General features: G+C 38.2%; 2 protein-coding genes across 2 annotated transcripts; one reads left to right on the top strand and one right to left on the bottom strand.

Moving 5' to 3' along the window:
- The first annotated feature begins 925 nt into the window (after positions 1-925).
- On the top strand, positions 926-3,564 carry LOC111328220 (uncharacterized). The gene has a single exon (XM_022932611.2). The coding sequence runs from the start codon at positions 1,103-1,105 to the stop codon at positions 2,330-2,332; it is 1,230 nt and encodes a 409-aa protein (XP_022788346.1). The 5' UTR covers positions 926-1,102; the 3' UTR covers positions 2,333-3,564.
- Positions 3,565-5,657: 2,093 nt separating this feature from the next.
- Positions 5,658-26,758, bottom strand: LOC111328218 (protein C-mannosyl-transferase DPY19L1). Its single transcript, XM_088740163.1, has 26 exons — positions 26,428-26,758; positions 26,242-26,266; positions 25,982-26,069; positions 25,197-25,334; positions 24,218-24,338; positions 23,299-23,392; positions 22,350-22,407; positions 21,289-21,380; positions 20,012-20,084; positions 19,412-19,438; positions 18,984-19,061; positions 17,678-17,730; positions 17,166-17,199; positions 15,838-15,894; positions 15,165-15,245; positions 14,339-14,440; positions 13,208-13,279; positions 12,485-12,588; positions 12,108-12,138; positions 11,500-11,619; positions 10,936-11,037; positions 10,078-10,119; positions 9,411-9,441; positions 8,520-8,619; positions 6,365-6,490; positions 5,658-5,970 (listed from the first exon to the last, which is right to left on the bottom strand). Exons 1-26 carry the CDS (start codon positions 26,624-26,626, stop codon positions 5,817-5,819), a joined length of 2,202 nt encoding a protein of 733 aa, XP_088596289.1. The 5' UTR covers positions 26,627-26,758; the 3' UTR covers positions 5,658-5,816.
- Positions 26,759-26,803: the final 45 nt, after the last annotated feature.

A 26,803-nucleotide genomic window follows, 5' to 3' on the forward strand; every position in this document is an offset into this window, starting at 1 on the left:
CCACTCAGTCGTATACAAGCAAAATTGACCTACAAATGTACCACTTAAAACTATATAGTCATTATAAAATATATACAAAGATTGAAAGCCTAATCTAAACGAACTGAACTAACTTCTTATTAGAATGAAAATAAATGAAAATAAACGTATTGCTTTTCAGGGACGCCGTGTCATTAGTTCACTCAAAACTGAAGTTGCTTAGCTTCGTCTTAAACTCACCTAATGTTTTAAATACTCTAATATCAGTCGGAAGGCTATTCCACAACGCGGCACCGCTATAAGAGAAACTTTTACGAACATAATCGGTACGAAGTTGTGGAAGAGCCAGCCTCATTTCACTATTTCGCAATCTATAACTAGTAGTATCATTACGAAAGATGAATTTATTTGATAGTTAATCAGGTGTCTGTCCATTTAGAATTTTGAACATCACAACGGCTTTGGAAAAAAGCCTCTGATTCCTTAGGTTTTTCCAATGAAGTCTACGGAACAGGTCTAGGGCACTTGAATCATAAGGAGCGGACAACAATATACGAGCCGCACGGTTCTGCAGTTTCTGAAGGTTTTCGGGCAGAATTGTACTCACTTACTCATCTCAATAACATGCGTGGCTTTGCCTCCTATAGAGGGTACCAGCCACAAAATATCATATCTTTGGATCTACTTGACATAGTTCGTTGATTCAAACGGTTAAATGCTCCCCCTTTGAAAAAAATTTTTTTTTCTAAATTTGCATGCTGCGACGATCACACCTTTTAAAATAACGACAAGGAAATGCTTTCTTTTTTCATGCGCAATCCTGAAATTATTTTGAGATGTTGTTTTCTGTAGTTCTCCGAAACAAGGAAGAAGTAGTACCGATAAACATCCGGTAAAATTGGGTCAAGGTCGATATTCTATTGTTACCCTCACTTGCTTAAGCAGCTCCGTCCTGTTCCTGCCGATTAGCCACTAAGAGGGGAACCACGACGCAATTTTCCGCTTCCATTTCCGCTCTCAAAACATTTATAGGCTTATTCAGTTGAGGAACGAAAACGAACATAATCCAATAGTCTTCCCTATAACGACGATCCCTGGAACAATACCTCTTTCATCGCCTGCCATGGATTCTATTTGTAGTAAGCATGGTTCGACCGAAAACCGTGAGTCATGCCATGTCGTGGAAAACTTCTCTATCGAAACCGAAAGCGGACCTTTGAGCGCTAGTCTCCTTGAGACAAAAACGAACCAAATCTTCAAAGTACTGCAGTATTTGGGTCTTGTTGAAAGAGGTAGATGGAGAAGATTCGGGCGGGTTTTCATTCTGGCAATTGTCGTCATAACATGGATCCCACCAACTTTTCTGGCGATCTGCGTTAAGAAAAACCCAACTATGTCCTCACCAAGTGGCTTACCGACAATATTGTTACTCTCGGGCCTTGCTCTATCGCATCACTTCGGAGCTTTGTACGGATTCAAGCATCGTATAAGACTCAAAGGGAATATACGTTTGGCTATCGAACGAGCGAATTTCTGCCGAACATGCCTGATCGTGATCACGACGTTTGCAATGTTGACTTTGTCTTATCTCATTCTTCTTGTCTATTTGTACGTCACGCAATCAATTCGCCCTGTCCCGTGGCTTCAAATTGGCTGTATCTATCTCCTCGGCTACATTTACTGTGGTTCAATAGGCGTAGCTATGAACCTGGTATTTAGTGCGTCATGCGCTGCCATCAAAATCAGGATCATCGACTTTAAGGACAAGTTCAAAAACTGGTCCAAGGGACTTCGTGAAGCTCTTATCGAGTACGAAGAACTCTGCGAATACATGAACGAGGAAATCGAATCAACCAAATGGTGGCTATTGGCTAATATCGTCACTTTTGTTGTCAGCTGGCTAATCAATTTCCACTTGTGGAAAATTCTAGCAGGCGAAGGTCAAGGTAGTGTGGTAAGGTTAGTGTTTTACAACTGTTCGTGGAGCCAGCCTCTGCCAGCACCGAAGTTGCTCTTAAATGATGGACTCATCACTAGCTGTGAGATGCTTTTCTCCTCATTGGTCTTTTTCTTCTTCATGTCCCCACTCTACTGGGCTGCCATGGTAACTTTACAGTGTAACAGGTTCCGTGAATCGGTCAACGGCATTATTGCACAAACAGATGAGAGACCTCTCGGGAATTTCAATGTGACATCGCTCGATTTTTTCATTAACCGGGTGCAGATGTCCAGTAGCTTTGCTTTCAAACTATTCGGCATTAATGTTACTAAGGTGCTTTTATCAGTAACAGGTTTAATGACCACTGTGCAGGTCGTACTAGGTATCGTGACGAAAAAGTTGCTTCCTTCTTAGCATTTGAGCCTGCAGTGCAATTCAAAGTGTCTCAAACATGCGTGTTATGGAGCACAGCGGTCAAAAGGCTGCGGGTGCTTATGTGAAATGAATGAACTCATTGTTTCCTCGCTTTGGAGAGCTAGTACGTTTGATATCTTTCCCGCAACGATTGTCTTTTCGCTGGTTTATTTACTATTGTTTCTTTAATAAGACATTTTTAGCAAGAGGTTATTAATCGCTTGATTTCTAGATTGTCTAGAATACTTCTAAATTAAGTCGCACTCTGTTAGGGGAGAAGTTTGTGTGTTTTGGTTTCGGACGAAGTTTTAGTACTTTTACGGTCGCGCAGTTCAAGTTTTGATTTCTCCGGTTTTCAATCAAGTTTTTGTATTTTGCTCGTTCTTTGACTCGACTGGCTGACCTGTAAAGAATGATGAATGCATTCGTTCTATACAAATTATTAGTACTATTGTTCAAGCTATCGCCGAAATATTGTATTGTTGTCGTTCAATATAGAATATTACAGTTATTTTAAGGGTTTTTGTGGGTTTCGGTACTTATGTAATCGTTAACTTTTCATATTTAATAATTTTCGATTTATTCGAGTCTATTCAAGTTCTTTCGTTCTATTTAATCGAAAATATAAAAAACGCCACAGTAGTTTTTTAAATACTCAGCAAGTACATTTTAATTTGCTTTGACGCTTGTCTTCATTGTACACCTGCATTTCTGTACTATTGTTAACCATTACTATTGAAATTATATACTTCCACAATTAAGATAGATATTTTTAATTTCGGAGCTGTAAAACATTTCACTGTTGTAAATGGCCTAGAGTCTATTATACCCGCTTTTTTATTTTTTGAAACTTTTTCCGTTGTGGAAACAGATGGAATCTTTAAGTAGAAATCCCTCAACCTCAGAGACAATTTCCGCTTCTTCTGTGATATTATTCAAATATTGTAAATTACAGGACAATAGGGACGCGCGCTCGATAGTACATATAGGTATCTTAAGTGCTTTTGACCTCCAGTACGGGAGGGTTCCACCTGTGACGTCACAGGAAGGATGGCGCAATTCAAGATGGCGAGTGTTTCGAATTTAGAAGAGCTTTTACAAGGTGAAAATAGACTTTTGAGAAAAAACGAATTGTACCTTTGTTGTGCTTGATATATTTACTAATCAACTATGTGAAAAGAAAATGTACGATTCTTGGATTTACATGCCCTTTAAATCAGTACGTGATCTACTGCCTAGTATGTAGTCTGTAAGTAAAAGGTCACGCTGTGACGTAACAAAAACAACTCGCGTAGCGTGACATGGAAATACAGTTGACTATAATCAGATATGGGTCAGAAATGATTCTTTTCTTCGAGCTGTGACGATGGGTTTTTCTGCGTAATACTGGAATTTGTGGGGAACGCAACAACAAAGGAGGGGGGGGTGAATAGCTCTGTAGAGACAACTGTGGGAGCAGAAACTCGTCACGATTTCCTGGTACACGGAGATCCGCTTCGAGAAAACTTATACGGACGTCATAGACTAGACAACGTTTGGTTCCACGGTAACTGTATTCTACTTCATGCTTGTAAGCGACATGATCAGTAGCGTATTCAAAAGTGTAATCGGCACTCAGTCAAAAATGAAATAAAAAAAGCTTCACAATGTACTTCCTTGACTCTTTAAGAGCCGTTACCTCGTTGCGTTATAGTTCCACCGCTTCTGTCACGACTCCTCGCTATTGTTTTCACCGGAAGTGGAATTTCGGTTAAATACTGGTTTTCTCTTGAAAAGAAGTCGAATTAGTCAAAACGAATTGCAAATTCGTACTCTTAAACACATTTTACATAGTATAAGAAAAACATATATTTTTGGGTTAACATGCCTTTTAAGGGTAACAAGAATAATTATGAGCCAGGCTAGGGCTGTGTAATAAAATAAGGTTTCTCAGGCCAATAATTAACCGCAGTATTACTGTATTTCAGTTCCGAGGAATGTATAAGCATTGATGTGAGAGCTTTATTTAGTCCAATTATAGCAAAATAACGTCGAATTTCAGCCAATTAAATTTTATCCGATAACAGCCTGAAAGATAGTGGTAAGGGGCCTCAGAATGCATTTAAGTTATATTTTATGCAAGCGAGAGTTGTAGGAAAGTAAATAAGAAGAAGGCTTACCTTATTCCCAGATGGTGAAGTGTTCATCACGTATCCTGCGTTCTTCCTGCGCCTGATCGAGTCTTAGTCAAATGAACTGATGAATCCGCCTAGTCGTTTATTCTTCTTTGAGACTGTTCTCATCGTCGCCTTCAGGACTTTGAGGCCCTTTTCCATCTAGTTGAGTATTTCTGCGCACATCTACTTCTTGTTTTGAGGGGTCCACACAGGTGTTTTTGATCAAAGAAGAAGCGAAAGGAATGTAAAATTGGCGTCTTGCCTAACAATACAGACGCTATTTTGAATTATGGTAACCTATCCATACAATCAAGCTTAAGTGTCCGCCTTCATCCTACCGCTTACCCCAACATAGAGGACAGAAGCCTACTCTGAGGACAAAACGAAACCTGGTAGGGGAGGCAGGTGATAACACGTTTTATTACATCCATCTTGAAATCACTGTAATCTGATTGGCTCTAATTGGTGCGTTTTATTCACGAATTGCACCTTTTTTTTTTGCTATAAATGGCATCTTTTAACGCTTGACTGAGTTTTTGACACATGACGTCAAAGTCTTTCTGTTTTGCATACAAAATAAGATGTAAAAGAGTTTCCGGTTCCGCTTTTTATTTAAAAACCGGCTCAGCACTGCAGCAGTAAAATATTTGAATTGACCAAGTCCTGTATTTGGGCGATTTCAAAATGGATGTAATAAAGTGGTAATTGAACCTCGTGTCGTGCTTTTTTGGTCTGAAATCATACTTGTGATTTCAAATCGAACTCGCGCTGCGAGCTCGTACGATTTTGAAATCACGCCTATGATTTCAGCCCAAATTGCACTCCATTCAGTTCAATTACAATTATTAACCATGTTTGATGTACAACTTAATCAGAATGGAGTGAGTGAATTTAGGTCCATACGTTCTCCATGGTACATGATCTTCCGTGTTGTCAGCGGAACTAACCGGCCCATCGGCAAGAGCCTTTCTTCGCCCGCTGGAAAGTCTGAAGCCTTCTGAAACGCGAATCGGCGAGAGGTTCGCCCGAGGTCTGCCTTACGTTAGTGCCAGATCCCTGATAAACCTCTCCCTACTAGTCTCAATCTTCCCGCGGGCGGAAAAAACGCGTGCTGCAGCTCCAGTAATGAGGGTCTGCATGCTGGCTGGGACTAAAAGAGCTCGTAAACGCACACGAATTTCTGTTTTTAATACGTAAAAATTTATTTTCAATCCTACTCCAGTTTCATAAATTAGTTAATTATCTTAAAACCCAAACAAGCGACCGCCATAGACGGCATACCTCTTGATAAAAATTAACGATCTTAAGAGAAAGCAAGCACTAAAGTGTTATCTGTGATGGAGTTGAAATACGTAATATTTGTCGTTGCTGAACGCCTTTTTGAAAGGCGCTGGATTGTCCATTAGAACACTACAGCAGCTCGGTCTAGACCTGTTTTCTTCGTCTTCTAGGTCCCAGATGTCTACCATACCACAGCCAGCTCTGCAGAGAAAGAGACATTTTAATAAAATCATTGGTTAAATTCATTTTCAATTGAGTTTAGAGCAGTAATTGAGGGTCGAAAACCCAACACCAGAGTTATCCCTAATACCAATCATAGCAAAGGTTTGTCTTATCATTAGCCAACGAAACGTCAAAGTGAAAACCAGTAAAGTGCTTCAGTAAACCGCGGGAAAACGCGAACGACCAACGCGCGATTCATTTAAGTCTTGTATCTGATTGGTTGAGAGGATTGCACAAGTTTTCTGGACTAATCACATAGCAAAGTGATGCAAAACCAAAGTAATTCTGGATTACTTTCAACACTCCATTGAAAATTGCTCTAAAAAGGAAAGGCAGGTTCGCAATGGATTGCAATCTAACCAGATCTACTTACTTAGGTCTTCCTCTGCACCACTGAACGTCAACAACAACATGGGTAACTTTCATGGAATTCAGAGTTTGCCAGACAACAGCTGGCGGCTTCCGGCTGAAAATCTGATACACTTTGTGAGTTCTTTCTCTACAAGAAAATCGACGAAAGTGGATTGAGGGTTTCATTTGGAAGGTTCTGTGGCCATAATTTGAGGAATTTACAAAAGTATACATTTCTGTTTACATTCTTGCAATATGTGAAAGCAGACCATACTGAAAATGTAACATGGTAAACTTGCATGCAATAAGGAAGTATGGAAGGGAAGATCTGAGTAAAATATGACGCCAGCCGGAAAATTTCATATTAGTATATACTAAAACAGTGGATAGCGTTGAAGGCTAGTCAAACTCCGAATATCCTTTGCTATTTACCTCCGAGCAACTCGAGAAAAAATGGCGTCCCGGTTTGCATCCGTGACAAGCGAAGAAATCACTCAAATCAACGACGGTGGTGTATATTATCTCACTGTTTTAGTATATACTAAAACAACTATTCACCTCAGTGTCGGTGGTTAGTGGTGGATATTTACCACTAACCACCGACACTGAGGTGAATAGTTGTTAACTATACACTATTTCTATTCTTAATGCGAACGATTTGTGTTCTCCTCTGTACGGCAGAGAAATATTTTTTAAAATTTGTTAAGTTCACTTTAAGGATCTCGATTTTAGCGCACAGTCAGTCCAGTACCAAGATTTTAAATGCTTTTAACTATTTTTACGTTTTAAACGCTGTAGTCAATTCACTTAGAGATAAATAATGTAAATCGTTTTTATTATTCTTACTGTATATTTTGTAGAGTGATTTTAAGGGACACTATTCTTATTGTTATTGTAATCATATCCACACGACCCCACAAGCCCCCAGCTTTAAACCTCATCGTGTTTAAATAAAGGATATGATATGATATGATATGATATGATATATGATATGATATGATATGATATGATATGATATGATATGATATGATATTTAACAATTGGTTCATGCTTTAGCGTGCACTATCGAGTTATGGAGCACGCGGGAAGTTTGGAGAGCACGAACGAAGCGTAAGAGTTGCCCGAGGCGATAGCCGAGGGCGACTCTAGCTTCTTGAGTCGAAACATTGTCGAAAGGTCGAAACATTGTCTTCGTTTTCGGACTAGTAGGCCGAGTTTCTGTTTGTATCAATTATTGTCGCGAAATGTATTATTTTTCCCCGCGCTAGCAATGGCCGCTCGCGCGAAAAAAAAAATTTCTGGCGAAGTCGGATTTGCTGACGCTATCAACGTGCACTATCGGGATTTTGAGCACGCTTACGTACAATGAATTTGATTGCGCGACTCTGCTGGCTATGTTCTAAGATATGATACGATATGATATGATATGATATGATGGTTGGTTAAGTTAAAGTCAGCTTACAAGCCAGAGGATCCAAGATTGTAAAGGTTTTGTATCATAAGGAAACGAGGAGTTTTGCCACTCTCCCCCGCCCCCTCTCCCCCTGAATGGGATGCCACTCCATCGTAGGCAATCCTCGGCCTTTCATCAGGTTTCTCTGATAGTTTATCGGTTTATGAGAGAAAGTGTCTTACTGCAGAACAAAATACAACTCCCCAGATCCAATTGTTAATTCTCCCCTCGAACTGCTGCACATTTTCTTAAAAAATAGTTATGAGAATTTAGTGTTAGCTCACGATAACAACTTCTCCCTGCTAAGTTTGAGTGTACTCATTATCTGTCTGCGAGAAGTTACAAGTTAATCACTTGTAGGAGTTGAAAGGTGAATACGAAAGATGGTCATTTTTGAGCTTGGTCGTAAAATACAGAAATATGTTATTTGTCTTGTCACCAGCTTAGGACGAAGAAAAATATTGGATAGCGCTCTTCACCGGATAAATCTCAGTCCAGCGGAGAAGTAATTACAGAAAACACTACGCTATCCCCTAAAAAGCAGATTACCCTGAGGATAGCATTATCCCGCCTTCGAACAAACAGGGCCAGATCACCAGAGAATTTCATCAACGCATATGACCATATCAACCATATGGACACATTACGTACTCAAAAATGAGGTTGCCTAGGCTCAACATGGAGACTCAGATTAACATCGTTATTGTAGGTGCGAGAATGTTACCTAATGCCAACGTCTTCATAGTGAGGATGGTTAACAATAGCTCGTCCGGTGCACAGTTTGACGGTAGCCATGGTTGGCATGGCACCAGCAAACACAGCAGCTACATGACGAAACAAAAAGCATTCTCTCATTAACATAAATACACTTTCCATTCATTTGGGTCCGGAAAAACTGAAAGAACAGGTTCTCGCCGGTGTAAAAGGATAGCGAGTGTGCACGTTAGTTGCACCGAATCGCCTCTTTCTAAAACCTTGAAGATCGGAATAATTTTAAATTTTCGTCTGCAGTACTTAGTACTCAAGAATTCCGCGCCACTCGTGAATATTCCATACAGGAACAAAATACCTCTGTCATGAGCCTTACCCCGGCAAATTGAATTTAACCCCCCTCAATCACGGACGGGGAAAGGGGAGTCCATGTATTTGTCTATTTATGGACGGAAAGTTTAGAGGTTGTGACAAGAGAATTGCTAATAACTACATTGTAGGTGACGTGATTTTTAAGTAGAAAGCAACCGCAAGTTTTAGATTGCAGTCCATACACTCCATGAAGCTGTCAACGTTAAGCTCAGCTTTACTCTTAATAGAGCCAATTTCAGTTTAGTACAAGTTCCCAGAAGAAACACGTTGAGTTAAATCTGCAATTAAAAAACTGGTCTTCTGTATCGCACCTCTTAAGGAGAAAGTGTTGTGCAAACAGGTTTTGAAGTACTCCATCAATCACAGAAATGGTATTAATGTGTCACCAAAATGTATTTTCTCTCTCCCACCCCAGCTCCCTTGAAAACATACAAACACAAAACAAACACAAAACAAAACAAAACAAAAACAAAAACAAAACGAGAAACCACAGAGTTGATCACATTCATTGTACACGTAATCGTACACTTACTTCGAGGTGTCTTGGTGTTGATCCACTCAACCTGTAATGATATAATTCGAGATTACAAACTCTCCAACATCAAAAATAGCGGAATTGGTTATGTAGAAAAATTACAAGAGCAGAATACAGTGTTTCTGCGCAATTTGTTCTTCCACATTTGTGTTAGTTGTGCATATTTTAAGGTAAAACAACATTGGCATTTAAATTCTATATTCGGTTCTGGAGTTAACAAATTATTTGGTGCGAGATTTGATGTTATTCACTGAATGGCTCAAGCATATTCTGGGAAAAATCCGAAAGTTCGCCATGGGAGTCGAACCGATGACCTTCCAATTGGTACCTAGGATGCTCTACCAGTGAACTATAGTAGACAAGAGGCCGGCTTGGCCGTTTAACTAGGTCCATGGTGAAAAAATTCCTGCATACTGTTAGGACAGGAATGTCAAATGTGATGGTTTTGCACAATGATGTTGTCAATGAAGAAGGTAAATTGCGGTTATCCAAGTGAAAGTTGACGTTATTCAGTGAATGAAAAAGGCATAATCAATGAAAAAAGAAAAAAAAAACTCAGAGTACTTTCAATAGGAGTCGATCTCAGTTATTTTTTATGCGGTTTATAGTTGACAAAGTTATCCTTTCCTTGTAGGCGAGTGAGTGAGTAGAGGTCTTTACTTACCAGTGCCTCTTGTTCTGGGTTGTTGTACTCCCCTTGTGTCGCCTGAGTTGAAATTAGGTAACATGGACATTTTTTTACTGACTACAAATAAAAGTAATTCTGAACTTCTTTGGCTGTGACCAAGCATTTTATATCAACAAATCTTTGAAAGACAAGCGCAAAGAACAATGTTATAACCTCTTCGACTCGGCCGTGTCCCGAATACTGTGCATAAACTCCATCATCTACCACCATACAAGAATATGAGCACATACAATTTTAGAAACCAGCGCAATTTTACTTTGCCACAAATGCGCACTAATCGTCACACGAACAAATTTGATCCATCCGTGTCCAATCCTTCGAACTTTGCCGGTGTAGTTTTTTTTTTTTATGATAATTATTTTTTTATTTCAGATTACATGAAATCATTACTTTGTAAATGTGTGTATAACTTAAACCTTTTGAAAATTACATGCAATTCTGTCTTAGAAGGCTACGAATTTGAATATTTTAATAAACTATCTATCGATCTCTCTATCTTTCTATCAATCACTGATTATGTGGTATGGTATGCGAACCCTTTCACCCCCGAGGGTGACTGGTACCTAACTTCTCCCCACTATATATCAACAGTGAATCAAACATTTAGGTCAAGAAAATGAAGCAAATGATCGCCATCTGAAGAAGCCGTTCATTATTACAAAAATTCTCCTTTTCATTACCTTAGCAATTGTATAAAGAACAGTATGGAGAAAGGAAAGCACCAAAACGACATCGCATCCAAACGCTGATTGCACAGACAGTAAATAATATTTAATAATAATAATAATAATAATAATAATAATAATAATAATAACAATAATAATAAGTACTCACAAACTGAGTTTGAAGGTTCATGATTCCTTGAACAGACATGGCAGCGATCAGGACCACCAAGGCTGCTTGGTGCTTTCGCTTGTCGCAAATAAAACCAAACAACTGAAACAGAGAAAGACAAACTTGCCGCTGTTCATCTTTTCGACAGAACATAAATTGCTTTGACTCGTTTTAACGCGTGCATCTCTGATATTTAAAATCACGCATGGTAAGGGTGTTTATCATACGGCTGGCTGCGCAATAAGGCAAGTTGAAGCGAGTCCTGGGTTCTGATTGGCTACAAGAGCGGGCAATAAGGCTGGTACCGCCTGTTTTCAACCTCAAAGAAATAAAAATTCCCGGTGTAAGTAATTGCTGCCGGTTTAAATACCTCCGTCGTAACCTTTGGAAAAAACTCCGGTTACAAAAAGTATTCTTCAGTTTGACAGTTTTTAAACCAATGGCATCGCCAAACACGTGTTGTAGACAGTAAAAATAAAGAGAAAAACATGATGATTTTTGTAACGTTACTTGGTTAAAAATGATTACATAGTAAACTCAACAATGGATATAAATTTGAATTACCTGTCTGGAGGCCAGAAAGGACGCCATGACACACAGAGCTGGGGTACCAAACAACTTCAGTCGCATGATGATGATCGCCATGGCAACGAATGCCAGTGACTGCAGCACATGATAGAGATGCTGAGAGAATGGGACCGAGGAAACGAAGTTAGGATTTTTTTTACTGGCAATGGGGAGGGGAGGGAAGTGGAGAGGAGGGGAGAGGAGGGGAAGGGAGGGAAGGGGAGGGAAGGGGAGGGAAGGGGAGGCAAGGGGAGGGAAGCGGGAGGGAAGGGGAGGGAAGGGAAAGGGAGGGGAGGGAAGGGGGAGAGAAGGGGAGGAAAGGGAAAGGGAGGGAAGGGGAGGGAAGGGGAGGAAGAGAGGGAAGGGAAGGGGAGGAAGAGAGGGAAGGGAAGGGGAGGGGCAAATGAAAACCCTTAGTGTCAATTCATTTGCCGAGCAGACCAGTGATGAGAATAAAGAAAATATCAACTAGGGAATTATTAGCTAATTCAACAGTAAATTCTCACAATTTGCATTAGAAGAAATGTATGGAAGACAGTAATGAGATCTTGGGAGGAAAAAGATTAGGTATAATTCGGTGAGAAGCTTAATTTTCTAGTCCTTACCTCTGCGTGAGGTTTAAGATTCACTCTCTTCCTTCAAAAAAATAAGACTTTCAGTCAATAATCTCTTCTTTAACTTATCTCATTATAAAGCCGGCCGCAAAACTAATACTCCATTCCCACCAAAGTTTAAACATGTTTTAAAGCTGCTTTGTTGAACACGATTAAAAATTGTTTTCTTCATAGAAGCAGCTTAAACCAAAGTTTATCGACTTCAAATTTAACATATCGAAATACAAGTTAGTAATTACATGAAACCTATCATGAGAAAAATTCAGGAAAATTAGTTTTTCAGTTATCTTTTACTGATTTTCATTTAGTTACACCCGGTTTAACACAAGTAGTAACAGTCTCGAGGAAAACTTTTCAACACGTCTTACTTGAGGTCTTCTGTCTCCTCCTCATCCGATTCAGGATCTGACATTTTAGGATTTTCTTTCTTGTCTTTCGTAGCCATCATGATATCCCACTCATTTTTTAGAATCTAAAATGGAGGTTAATGGACTTGTAAGGTTATTGAAATGAGATTAATTACAGCTGTTTCAAGAAAAGTTGTCGAGGAAAAACGTGACAACTCCTAAAAGTATGGAGGGCAGTTTTCAGGTCACGGTTCCTAGACTTCAGCAATTTATTAAAAATCAATTGATCACCTGATACCCAGATTACCTTTCGAGATTGTCGAGTGCACTTTTGTGCTTTTTTCCAACAACCTTTCTTGAAACTGCTGTCTGCAAATAGTGACCTAACTGATAAAGAAACGCCTATATGTAACGAAATGAGTCAGTTGTGCTAAAAACATGGATTTCAGTCATGAGCAAGATTTTGAAGAAGGATACTTTTTTAGGGAAAAAAAATTTCTTAGAGACAAACTTCGCTGGTGTAGATGCGGAACACAGGACAGGACACTGGTCAAGTAGAGCTGTGAAGGATTTTAAGGAAAACGTGCTTCAGCAAATAAACACTTCATTGAAAAGTTTTCTTTGCTAAAATATGCAGCGTACAAGCTTTCGTAAAAAGTACAATTTCCAGGGGAAACTTATGTGGATATCATTTAACGATACGAATTGTTGCTAAAATGTTATGAACATTTAACGATTTTTTACCTTTAGTAAAACAGCTGTGACAGACACGATTGCAGCCGGTAACAGCAACGTCTTGGTCAACTTTATCGGGTTCTATTTGGAGGAACAATAAAATAGACGATTCGGGTACAGCCCTCTCTGCTGAAAGACGTTCGAGTTTCTGATGAGCGAGTGTGTTTAGGCGAAAGTGTTGAACACGAAAGGCAAGCGATATGCGGAGCATGTTACCGATAGCGTGCCATGAAAAACTCCAACAATGTGAAATCCGCTCAGACTTCGTTTTTCGGTGACTTTGAACTGACTATTTTTGCTCGCGACATTGAAAACGCTTTTCAAACTTTTAGAACATTTATTAGTCACAATTCATTGTAAAACACTTGAAAGAAACTGGAACTGCATGTCGCTGCTCACTAAATTTCTCTAGGAATAAGATCGCAGCTCAAGGTAGGAAAGTCTGGTCAAACAGTCAGGTACACATTGGCTTTCTTCAATTCTTATTTCTTTTTTTTTTTTTCGGTGGCACGGAATCAAAAGGTGAATATAGCATAAGCAGAGTAACTTGTGGTGTAAATAAATAGTTGCGGAGCCTTCATAAAACGATCTCGGCCATAAAATTTCCCCTCTGGAATACGTTGAATAAATATGTTCATTATCCAACTGAGCTTCGTAGAGTACAAATAACGCCCTAAACGAGAACAAATATCTCGCGGTATTTGAACTCCAGATAACCGCTCCAATTCCGTTTCGCTTCGCGTACTTCTGTCACGTACTCCCCTTAAAAAAATATCCGCGAAATTCGCCTGCACAGAAATAACAATTTGGCGTGTTGGATAATAAATCTCTAATTAACCGTTTCGTTGTGAAGTATCGCTGAGTATTTTTACTTGTTATATTTATTTTAACAAGCCCTGCGGGCTCGTCAAAATACGGCAGAACTCGTAAAAATACTCCGCGATACTATACACAACAAAATGTTTAATAAGATAAATGTATGGCGAAGTTAAAGAATAAAATCAAGGTAAATGAAGAGTACACAAGTCAAAATTGTTGAATCTGCTGTACGGAGCTCTCTCTAATCTGAGAAAATTCGCTCAGTGATATTTCACAGATGAAAAATTCTTCACCTCACACGAACAAAAAGAGATCACCAACCTCTGGATCTAAAAAGTCGAATTCTGGAGCACATGTGTACAAAGCCGTGTCAAAATTCCTGAAGCTGGAGAACTTTGAACGCAAGATGCTTGTGATATGTGCCTGGGATTAAAGGTGACAGAAAAAAAAAACAATACAGTGAACCAAGAAACTAGTGGGAACTTAGGTATTACCCTTGTGCACCCACAACATCAGTAGGCATATTCTCCATTCTCTTCACTAGACATTTCCTTAGGTGCTGACAAGAATTTGTGTGACAATCAGGAGCTTCTAAGCTTTGCGATCATTTTCTTTAGTCTCATCATCTTTACATTTGATTCAAGAGAGTTACTGTAAGGAGAAACTAGAAGTCCGTCTCTGCTAGAGGTTAAAGGGTAAAGTTCTCTATTTTAGGAATTCCCCAGCAATGGTATGAAAAGTCGTTGACCAAAAGAGAAGTCCTTGTTTTTCTCCTATCTTTGATGTTTCGAAGGCTGGACCGCAGACAATGTATTTACCTGAAGAGGCTGTTGCACTGCTCAGAGAAGTTTCTTTCTTTTTTTTTTTTTTTCCAACTAATCGGCTAATCGGTGAGGTTTGAAAGGAGAAGTGCTATTTCAGGTAGCCCTTTAACTCCGAGGAGTGGCCTGGAACTAATTTCTCCTTACAATATGACGAGAATAAAGAATGATATCAACAAGAGGATTATTATTTGATGTAACTCTAAATTCTCTGAAGTAACACTTTGAGAGATGTATGGCAGATAGTAAGGCGAATTACTATCGAGAACTTGGGAGTGAAAGGGACAGAATAAGCAAATTATATAAAGACTGAAATATCATCTTACATCATCGGCAATTCCCAGGATCTTGGCTATGGTGATCTTAATTCCTACAGAGCCAGCAAGGAAGATGACAGCCTGTGTAGCCTGAAACAATGAAAAATAACATTGATCAGTTCTCAACAAAAAGAAAAGAATCGATAACCTACAACTGCTTTTTAGATTGTCTGTAAGACACGTCACTAAGTTTTATTCCGGTAAAATTGCTTTGTTGTGGTGACACTCATATAAAAACCTACTAGGTAAAGAGTAAAGAAACTACAGAAGCTAAAAAAGCTGAGTGATGTGGTGTAATTTTTTTTTTGTTTTTTTTTTTTGCTATCGCTGTTCTTGTTCAGTGCAGTCGCTGTAACTCGTTTTTTTTCTCAGCATCTGCTTGGCAGGCTATTCATAAGTAAAGAGGGTAAGTTTTTGAAGAAACTGTGGTGCTGCGTCGGCGAGGGTAACAAGGTAATTTTGGTTTTATCAACTGAGTTGGTAATGTAAACTGGCCACCGCTCTGACGAAGGGCTAACGCTCAAAACGTCAGCTTTAAAACTCTATATATAGATAGTATAAGCGTGGTTTGACAATAATGTGCCTCATGTCCACCGCATAAATAAAAGCTTGAAACTAGCATTGAAGCTCAAGAACAGTTCCTTGGAAGTAAAATAACAGGTCACAGTTTTTTTTCACCTACCCACATAACAATCTGATTGGGCAGTTGGTAAATAAACGGCTCAAGATTAGCAATGATCTGTGATATCAAACGGAAAAATGTTATTGTGCAAATGTCCATCAATGAATACAAATAAAGAGTACTTTCTATTACGAGTCAAACAGCCTACAAGAGCACAACATCCACGAGACAGGATACTCCTCAATCACAAGTACCGCCGCCCAACCCCTCTCTCAGCAAAAAGTGAAGCTTCCTTGAAAGTTTGATGGTATTGTTGTCCCATCACTTGTACTTAGGCCCTCTGCGAGGGAAACTACATCCGAGCTACTCGGAACTTGTTCTTCTGTCCTGTTTTCAACCAAGACCCTCTTGGTCGACTGAGGAATCAACAACGTTTGAATTGAGTTATCAGTACTGCCTGTGTCGCCTGCGTCGCCTGCGTCGCCTGTGTCGCCTGCGTCGCCTGTGTCGCCTGTGTCGCCTGTGTCGCCTGTGTCGCCTGTGTCGCCCGTGTCGCCTGTGTCGCCTGTGTCGCCTGCGTCGCCTGTGTCGCCTGTGTCGCCTGTGCCGGCTGACAGCGTCTACTAAGGCTCATTCTGAAGAGAGCGAGTGACACTGTATCTCCTAAAATAACTATATCCATTACGCGATTGAACACCGCAGCGTTTATGACAATTTTAGCGTTTCGGATGCCGCGTTTATTCTAGAACGGCGTTTACTCATGGGATCCCATACATCAACACCAAGGAAAGCAGCCACAAAGGTTGCTAGTGAAACTACTGATTAATATATTTAATACTATACAAACGAGCGAGTGACACTGTATCTCCTATAATAACTATGTCCATTACGCGATTGAACACCGCAGCGTTTATGACAATTTTAGCGTTTAGGATGCCGCGTTTATTCTAGAACAACTTTTACTCAAGGGCGGCGTGTACTTCGGAATAATATTTCTTGAATCACTGACAAGAACTTCCAGAGATCATTTCTAAAAATCATCTTAGACAGAAACACGTCTTAAGTTCCAACGGAGCCTCGCTTTTTGCTGAGACAGAATCGGGATTGTCTTAAGTTTGTCATGCAAAATATAAATGTTGCAGATTACCGATTAGCATCATGCTTGAAATGTACCTCGTTATCCTCGAATAAACGCAACATGTTTCACATTGGAAGCACCGTTTATTCTAGGGCAGATTTTATTAGTGAATGTAGTTTTTCCTCCAACTGTGGCGTTTATTCGAGGGCGGCATTATACCGGGTAACTACGACAAGAGGTAATTTCTTCTGTAGAGAGGTAAGATTCACTTATTTGTCTTTTTTCTTTCACAAAGGTTGCATTCACTCACCAAAGTTGTGATGAGAGCTGACAAGAAGAATGAACTGATAGCAAAAAAAAGGAAATTTCTAAATCAGTTTTCAGAAAAATTAATGATACAAAGACAACCAATTATAACATTGAAATTCAAGAGGCAGTGATTTGTAGGCGTTTCCCGACTCTCAGTCAGTGGAGACCAGCAAAAAAGTAGGCGCGCGAAAACTGGCGCTCACAAAACAAGCGGGGCGCGAAGAGAAACCATGATGCATCCGTTTTCCTAACATATTTTGCGCACGCGCTTTTTCTTCACTGATTGGGATTCTGGCACAAGCCGAGTCACCTGATGAAACTCCACTTCAAGAGTCAAAACTAACGATTAGAAATTCTCTCCTCTATAATGTACACATTTCCCTGTACTAAGTAGTGAGAATGTGAAGTTCCATCAAGAAAGCACCCTTTTGTTGATATGTGACAATGTACTTAAATTTAATGAAGCAATTATGCGTGAAATTAAAACTAGGAGACTAAAGTCCAATTCCTTACCTCAAAAGCATGGAGTTTCCAAACTGAATCACAAAGTTTAATAAATGTCCCATCTGCAAAGAAGAAATAAGAAATAAGAAATAGTTAAGAACTAACTTTGTAGCTAAACTCGATAATGAAACAAGTTGCAAATTGCAACACGACCATTACTAGAGAGATTTAACACCGCGTTTAGTTCAAACGGCTTGCCCTTTTACACTTCATGTAAAATAGCGTGAACCTTATTGCTTTAGCTTCGCATAAGCTCACGCCCTGGTGGATTTGAAGGCGCCCTTGCATGACTTACAAGGAATAACTTTGGTGCTCTTTTTTTCGGCAATTAATTTCTACTCTGTGTGAGAAGAAGGGCAGAAATTCTACGTACATGGCAAATACGAAACAGCTAGTTACTTTCACGTAAAATGGCAAAGCGCAACTAGCAAACGTGACGAATGGCGGGAAAAACGTGGTCACGTTTGCCGTTCAAGCTTCACGTAAATGCGGTGCTAGATTTCTCTGTTAGCTAAAAAAACGACAAGCACTTTAGATCATAACATAACCAAAGTCAAGCGCACGCTCTGATTGGTCAATTCAGTGTCCACCATTTGCCTATAAGTGTACGCTGCTGACTTGGGCAAATGCAAAGACTAGTTTACGCGCGCTTGTGGTTGCTTACTGCATGATAATTGTTTTATATTCGTTTGAGCGGGGTAGCGAATTAGAATACAAAGACTACTCTTCACGCGCTTTTTTTTTCTGGTTACGTAAGATCTGTTACATAAAAGGGACCTTTATCGCTATAATGTCAATGTTATGTTAATAAACAAATGGCAAACACCACAGCGTACACTATTTGTTAATTAATGTTAAACACGAAGGCGCGCTATAAAAGGAGCCTTAGGTCCCACTGGACCATTTGTCAATCAACCGTCGTGTGATGTAGAGCTCTTAGAGTCAAGTCAGCTTGAGCTACAGCTACTCCAAAGCAGTGAAAAGCGGGCGCATTCCTCAAAATTGTTTTAAGTCTTCATCACAATACAAGAATTTTTGAGATTTGTATTTCCTTTCTCCAATGGAAACTGTCTTTATTTGTGGCGGTAAATTTGAGATGGAAGTAGGTGGTTCGCACGTTACCTCATGCCCCCATGCTGGTGGAAGTAAACAATAGATATCTCATAAGCTCCTTTTGTTCGTCTACCAGCATTTAAATTTGACCCGCACACGTCAACGATGAGTGACAAATGAGCCTAGTTCTTCCCAGGGAAGGCTTCCTTATATAGCGCGTCTTCGTGTTTAAGCTGTTGTCATAAATGGAGAAATTACTTACAAGCAATCCATATAACACAATGCACAGTTTATGAGAAGTGATGAACTGAAGAGAGTACAGTCCAAACAAGGCACATGTCTGTAAAACAAATTAAGTTTTCTCATTAACGGACAATTATCATAAGAATAATGGATAGATATCAGTAAGCAAGATCTACTAATTAAAAGTTGTTTTCATTCACAATGTTCCTCTTCTACTATGCTTGAAACATAAAATAAAAAAATGGACAAAAATATCAAACAAGTGTCTTTCATAATCAAGTCTTTTGGTTTGCTCTGGCTATAGATTTTCTTGCAAGCCTTAGAGCACATTTTATGGGTGTGGTTCAACTTTCAGGGCTGTCAATAAATTAAGGAGAACATAGACTCAGCCACTTTTTCCCTTAAGTGAAAGAAATATTTCATTACTCTATGTACTATTGCAATTACCTGTGTTAGTAGTGCAAACTGAGCAAACTGAAAATAAAAGGAGATAATATCTTTATCAATAATTTATCACTTCCATGAAATGCAAAATTGGATGTTGAAGTACTGGTTATTCGCTGACAAATGGAACGACCCCAAGAATGCCAGTGAGAGTGAGGAAAACTTTTCAGGTGTTATCCCAAATGATCATCTCCAGTTGGTTTTCAAACAAAGAAACTTTCAGAGAGATGCGTCACCTGCTTTCGACTAAACAATTTCACCATTTTCTTCAAAGTTTGAGGATGAAAGATCTCTAAATTGGTCATCTACCAACAAGTATTAACTAATAACTTCATACTGAGATCAAATTAGAGTATTATTTATTTCATAAACATATACTTTTTTTTAGGTACCAAACATTAACCCTTTTTCTCAAACTGGTGACCAGAAAAGAATTCATCCAAACAAAATTGCTATATTTTCAAGAGCTGTACATCGGTGAGGAGGAGAAAAATATCATTAAAGGGATATCAAGTGATTTCACATCAAATTGTCAGTTCTAAAACTATAGGGAATTTACTACTAACTGATATTTTGATCAAAACCCCTAAGGATCAGCCATACCTGCCACGGAACCATAAACAAGCTTGTTGTTATGGCAACTAATGACATGTGTCTCCAGTCAACCTTAGGCGACCTTGAGAAACAATTAGGAAAGACATGCAAAATTTTAGAAAAAGTGTTATTTGCTGGCACGTACACCTGTAGTCTGTAAATTATCATTTCAAGTGGCACAAAACATGCACCATCTCAGATAAATCCACCAGCAAATCCTGGAATTAGCAAATGGAGTGTTAATTTTTAGTTTAGGATAAGATGAGGATATTTTCAAAGGGAAATTTAAGCACACCATGATGACCTTTTCCCATATCATGGCTTAATCAACTCCCAGCAGTGTCCATGACAAACTTTCTCCCTTCAATATCAAGCAGATAAGGAATGGGAATGAAGAAAAGTATCAGGTAAGGGATTGCCATTTGATCCAATACTAGGTTCTCAGAATAAAGTTATAAGCATTGTATGGAGGAAAGTATGGAGAATTATTATCCAACTACACCTAGATGAGTACAAATAACGCCATAGACAAGTACAAATATCACGCGGTATTTGTACTCGTCTATTGTAGTAGCGGTTAAACAGGTTTTCTCGCATCATGCAAATGAAGAATTGGATTGTAGTTACGAAAAAAAACAAATGGCGGACAATTTGAATCATATTTCCGACGGCGAAGAGTCAGAATGGCTGGCAAATATAGATCGAAGTTCATTAGATGAATAGAATGAATAAAAACAGCTTGACGACCAGAAAATTTCTTCATTTAATGAAGAAAATAGAAGCAGCAGCACAACAACACGCCAATTCCGTTCCGCTTTGCATACTTCTGTCACGCACTCCCCGTAAATAAACATCCACGAAATTCCCCCACACTGAAATAACAGTTTGGCATGTTGGATAATAAATAACTTATTAGACGTTTTGTTGTGTAGTATCGCTGAGTATTTTTAACTGTTATTTGTATTTAGACTCGCCCTACAGGCTCGTCAAAATACGGCACAACTCATAAAAATACTCAGCGATACTACACAACAAAACGTCTAATAAGATATATTTATCAAAGAGATCTTGGTACCAAAAGGGTTAATGTGATCACTTGACATGCACAATACAACCTTTGCGGGTACACAGCATAGGCTGTCCATCAAGAAAGAAAGCTGATCATAAATTTTTAGCAGCAACATAGATGATTCTCCAAATTTTCTCTACTACCCTATTTTCTTATGGAGAACAGGGCTACAAACATTCCCTAGCTTATAGTAAAAAGGTAATGAAAACTTACTTACTTTATTGTTAAGGTAACAGCCAGAAGTTGGAAAACAAGAAAAGGATATGAAAAGCTTTCTCGTAGGGGTGGTGTCCACATAACTCTGGTGCACTGATTGAAAAAAATATAAATATATATTTATTTATTAATAATAAATTAGCAACATGCCTTTTTCTTGAATTTAATAGGAGTGATAATCCGCAAACATATATAAGACGTACATTGAACATTATGTAGCTTTACTTAGTTTGAAACAAATTTATTCTGTGCAGCTCCTTATCCACATTTATTTCATATCAAAGGCTGTCTAATAGGCACCTTCATAAAGGTTAAGAATCAGTAAAGTTTCAACTCAGTTCTAACCCTTTAACACCCAAGACCCAACCAGTTGTTCTCCCGAATGAATGTCATATTAGACTATGAACAACTATGACAAGCCTTCTGCATACAGGGCTCAAATTTAATTTTTGGAAAACTAACCCATCGGGTTAGTAGACATCTTTTTTACTAACCAAATTATAAAGTTTGGTATCCAAGCTCACAGGTTACCATATCTCAAATATTCAACATCTTGATAATAACGACTTCGACAAATTAAAGAGTAGCTGAAATTGCATGGTGACCTTAATAACGTTGACAATTAATTGTATGCACTTTTATTTCCCTCTCGTTTACCATGATTAGTCAAGAACAGTACATCTACAGCACATTCTCTAAAAAGAGTTTAAGTTGATTTAACAACTCAGTTGAGTATTTTAAGCATTCCTCTGAGAGTCGGGTCTACATGCTCTTTGTCCCGAAGTCTACCAATGTTTAAATATGTTAGAAAATTTTACTAACCATATCGGGTTAGTTGGACACATTTTTAGCGACCAAACGTTGAAAATTACTAACCATTGGTTAACGGGTTACCGTTAATTTCAAGCCCTGGCATAAGCAGACCTCTGGCCCGTAGGAATCGACAATGTCAAAAGCATTGTGTGAATTAAAAAGTAAAAGAAAGATTGCAGAAAAGTTTGAGCTTGGCTGTCAAATACACGTAGATTTTCTTCTTATAAATTGTCTCCTTTCCATACTCACTTCACCATGATTATACAGGTATGACAACGTGCCTATAAGTCCACCAAGGATACTGCCACTAGGAAAAAAAAATTGAAAATCTGACAGTTGACAACATTGTTTTTCCATTGTGTGCCATGAAACCCACCATAATGCAGAAAGTAAGGAGATAACTATTAGTCAGAGCAAACAAAAATATCAGAGAAAATCAGAAAAACCTCCACATAAATACAATGGGCCATTTTCGATATATATTAAAATTCTAACATGGATCAGAGGCTTGAGGGTATAAAACAAAATAAATTAATTATTCATCCCTCAACCTCGATGTGATTTCTTGTTTTATTTCCCCAAGCCTTGGGGCCAAGTTTGAATTTTGATGTATTGAAAATGACCTATTGTATTTAATATGTGGAGGTTAATTTCTGAATCACTCTAACTCTTACTAATACCTTTAATTTGAGTAACCAAGTTATGATGCATTTTGAATTAGCAACAGATGGTTTACTTAATAATATATAAATAAGTAAGCAGCATGAGTTTAATGAACCAATTACAAGGCAGAGTAGTTAAAAGCAAATCTAAATAATTTTAGAAAGATAAATTGCATTCATTGCAATCCTGCATCAGAGCCGACTCAAACCGATAAGAATCCCAAGCTTGATTGTTGTCAACTTGGAGGTACTAAATACCCAGCTATATGAACAAAAAGAATTGCAACTTATAAATTAAAATAAAGAGGACTTATACCAGACCTATAGTGTCCTCTAAAATTGAAGACTAGTACTGCTACAGTTACTGTAGCAATTGACTCTTTAACCAATTTTAAATATCTCCATCTAAGATCTGTGTTTTCATTTCAATTTTAGATATGTAGACCTAAATTATGGAGAACAAATACTAAAAGGCTAACGACAAATGAACATTTAGTGAGAATCATATCAAGTCATGGCAACACAAAAATATTTACCTGAGAAAAAAGCAGAGCAAGAAAAACATGGATATCATGAGTCCGCTTAAATAGAAGATGGCATAAACATAGAAGAACGACAGTTCCCCCATACCTAACGAAAAAGTAAATTTAAATTATCTAAAGTTATTAATTTTCAACTATGAGAAATTTCACTTTGCACAGCTACAACAGTGGGCTGCATTTTATCAATTCCGTCCTTTGGAAGTAGAGAAATCACATAAAAAGGGGAAGAAACACTTTATTTAATGGAGAGATACCAGTCAGTACTTAAATAAAAAATTGACACTCAAGTAAAGGTTACAGTACTTAGCTTTGCTATTTTGCAGATAAGGATTGTTATATTGTGCTAAAAATAATTAAAATGAATTTTGTTTTGAAATTTTTTTGTTTATAAATAAACCCTCTCCAGTGCATATTAAACCTCAGTCAACACATCGTGGCCAAAATTCTGAGTAAACAAAATCCTCAATTTGAAAGTGATTTCTTCAAACTGTATATAATGTTAACCCTTTACACCTTAACATCAGTATGCATATTCTCCATAACTTTCACTACACATTTTCTAAAGTGCTCACAAGGAGAATTTGCATAACAACCAAGAGCTTCTTTAGATGGTGACCATTTCCTTAATTCTCATGATCTTATATTTGAATTAGGGTGACTTGTGGGGAGAAATACACTTCTTGATCAAATCACTCTTAGAGGTTAAAGAATCATCAGTTTTGCTGAAAGTGGGTGATATTAACCTCACTGCTTCGCTTCTATGGATCATGTAGTTTCTGACATTTGAGTGACATGGGAACGAATCAGTCAGAAATTAATATTGTCAACAGAGCTTGTCTGAAAAAGATACTACCAAAAATAATATTACATTTGGGGAGATCATTCAGAATATTGTCTGGAGTGCATTCCTTACCTTCACAGCTTTGTACAGGAGGTTGGTTGTAACCTCTGTTAACAGTATAGCATGTCTTGGTGTGAATATTAAAACTTGTGGTGAACGAGTCATACATGCGAAAAGCAAATCCTAACACAACCTGTAAGCAAAAGGAACTAAGTTTTTATGTTAAGGCTTTTCCTTACCAATAATGAACAACAAAAGGGTTGAGACATATAATACCATAGCTCTCTGTGTTGTGGTCTGGCCTTGTAATTGTTTATACAGTTCCCCATTTAAACCAGCTTTGAGCTGAACTGGGCCAGCCTGTCTAAATATCACAAATACATAATTAAATCTATAGAGGAATGATCTTTGCAAGTGAGCTGCAAATTGAGCAATTGCACGAAAAATAAAAAAAATTCAGGTTTGGACAGGATTCAAACCTGCCTCTCATGGGGTAATAGTTGAGCAATACTACCATCTGAGCTACCAAGCTACCTGTTGGAAGCAGGACACATTTTCACAAGTACTCTTTATCTCTCAGTTTAATTAAAGTTTATTTCATCTTGTACATAATTGTTTCAACGATGCATTAGTTAAAGGTGAGTCAGCTTGAATTTTCCCAAGGTGTCAGAAACAGATCAACCCAAATTAAAACTGGCATTAGATCACTTTGCAACGCACATGTGAGAGAATCAAGCTCCAGACAGAAAAGTTTGCTGGTATACATGTACCATCAGTTTTTTTAGAGTGTTGCATCATAATAGACCACTTTCATAAATAGCTGCTGGATTAAAATTCTTCTGTTTAAATTTAAATTAGCCCTACTGGCCTCGTTCTCCAGTACAAAATTCAAAAGAATTCACTATCTCAAGCAAGGCCAGAAGGGCTAATTTAAATTGAAACAAAAGAATATTTATACGGCAGCCATTTATAAAAGTGGTCTATAAGAGTTCACTCTATAGCTAGAAGTCTTTTTAAGACACTGGTCATTAACCAAATTCCTTTTACTCACCTCTGGATATAAATTGAACCTTTTCAGAGTGTTGATGGTATCTGGATATTCTGTTACATTGCAATTCATAACAGAATGAACTCCATCAACGAAGGTTGGGGCTTCCACAATAGTTTTATAATACGAATAGTACAGGCCCTATTTGGATAAAACATACCATTTAATAATATGTATTTTGTATAATCATTAAAAGGCTGTCAAATTATTTAGGTACATTACAATGAATTTCATAAGATTACTTAAGATAAAGAAATTTCCTTTTTCTGAAAGGTTAAAAGCAACTACCAGTAAACAGTTTACTAATTTGGTTGCAATCATTGCCATATCAGGGGTGGATCTAGAATCTTTGAGTGGGGGGGGGGGGGCACCTTAAACATTAATCCAGAACAGACCGTTCTTTTTTCATTGTGCCCTATGAATTAGCTACAAATAAATATTTCATGACAAGTGAATTTTTAATACTTAATACTAAGCAGTAAAATATGATCCTTTTTTTTGGAAGAATCTTTTGGTGACAAACAATTAAAACCGTCAGAAATGATGCATAGGGGAAAGGGATCTTAACCCCCAGACCCTCCCCCTGGATCTCCCACTGCATGTAAACATATTACTTCAAATACATGGTATTTACTTGAAGAATTCACCAGCTAAATTTCAAGGAGTCCTTGATAGCCCAACTATAAAATATTCACATAACTATATTTTATCAATCATTCGATTCTTTCCCGTCTACATGAAAGCCTACTCGCATGCAGGTATCTTCAAAAGAAAGATAAAGAGCTCACCATCTCCGTCCTAAACGACAATTCCCTCTCCAACGCTGACAAATGCGAGAAAAATCGCTCGTTTTCAAACATTCTTGATACATGGTAGCTGTAAGAACAACAGTACATCACCAGATGGGCGCAAATGTTTATAGTCATTGTTAGAGGTTCTAATTGCGATTTTATTGTTCAGGGTACCCTTTTGTTTTAAAATTTCAATTCTAGTCTACCAGACGATATCGATAAAAAAAAAATGCAGTAATTTCAAAAACTAACTTTACCTTTGGAATATCCCAAAACTTGCAGCTATAGAAAAGAGTCAGAAATTTTCAAGTCAGTGTTACCTGAGAAATAAATGTCGATCACAAAACTAGATGGTTCAGAAATTCTGAAGCCTCAGTAAACTCACGTGTAAGAAAAGCTGATATAAGATAAATAGAAAAATCCTAAGCACATGAGATACGTACCGATTATCAGTACTAAGGAAGCATAACCGATCCCATGTTTCGTAAATGGAACAAGAGACGGTGAAGAATCTTTCGCGCTCTCGTCCTTTTGTTTTGACTTCATTTTGAAACGCCCGGGAGTTTTGGGTTGTGCTGTGCTTCCAGAGCCAGATTTCTGGGTCTGTTGACCAGAAGCTTGTTTTTTCTTCTTCGAAGTCATGCTGAAAAAATATTAAATCTTACACAAAGAACTAAAAATAATTTGGAGAAGCGCAATATTGAATTTTTCGTGATTTTGGCGTGACTTGGTCTTTTGTCGTCTCGCGCTCGTCTTCTGCAACGTGTACCAGTCAGCAGTGATCACATAATCTTTCCCTATGTGGTGTAGGTATTATAA

This window comes from Stylophora pistillata, chromosome 12, assembly GCF_964205215.1.
Source record: "Stylophora pistillata chromosome 12, jaStyPist1.2, whole genome shotgun sequence".
Taxonomy (NCBI): domain Eukaryota; kingdom Metazoa; phylum Cnidaria; class Anthozoa; order Scleractinia; family Pocilloporidae; genus Stylophora; species Stylophora pistillata.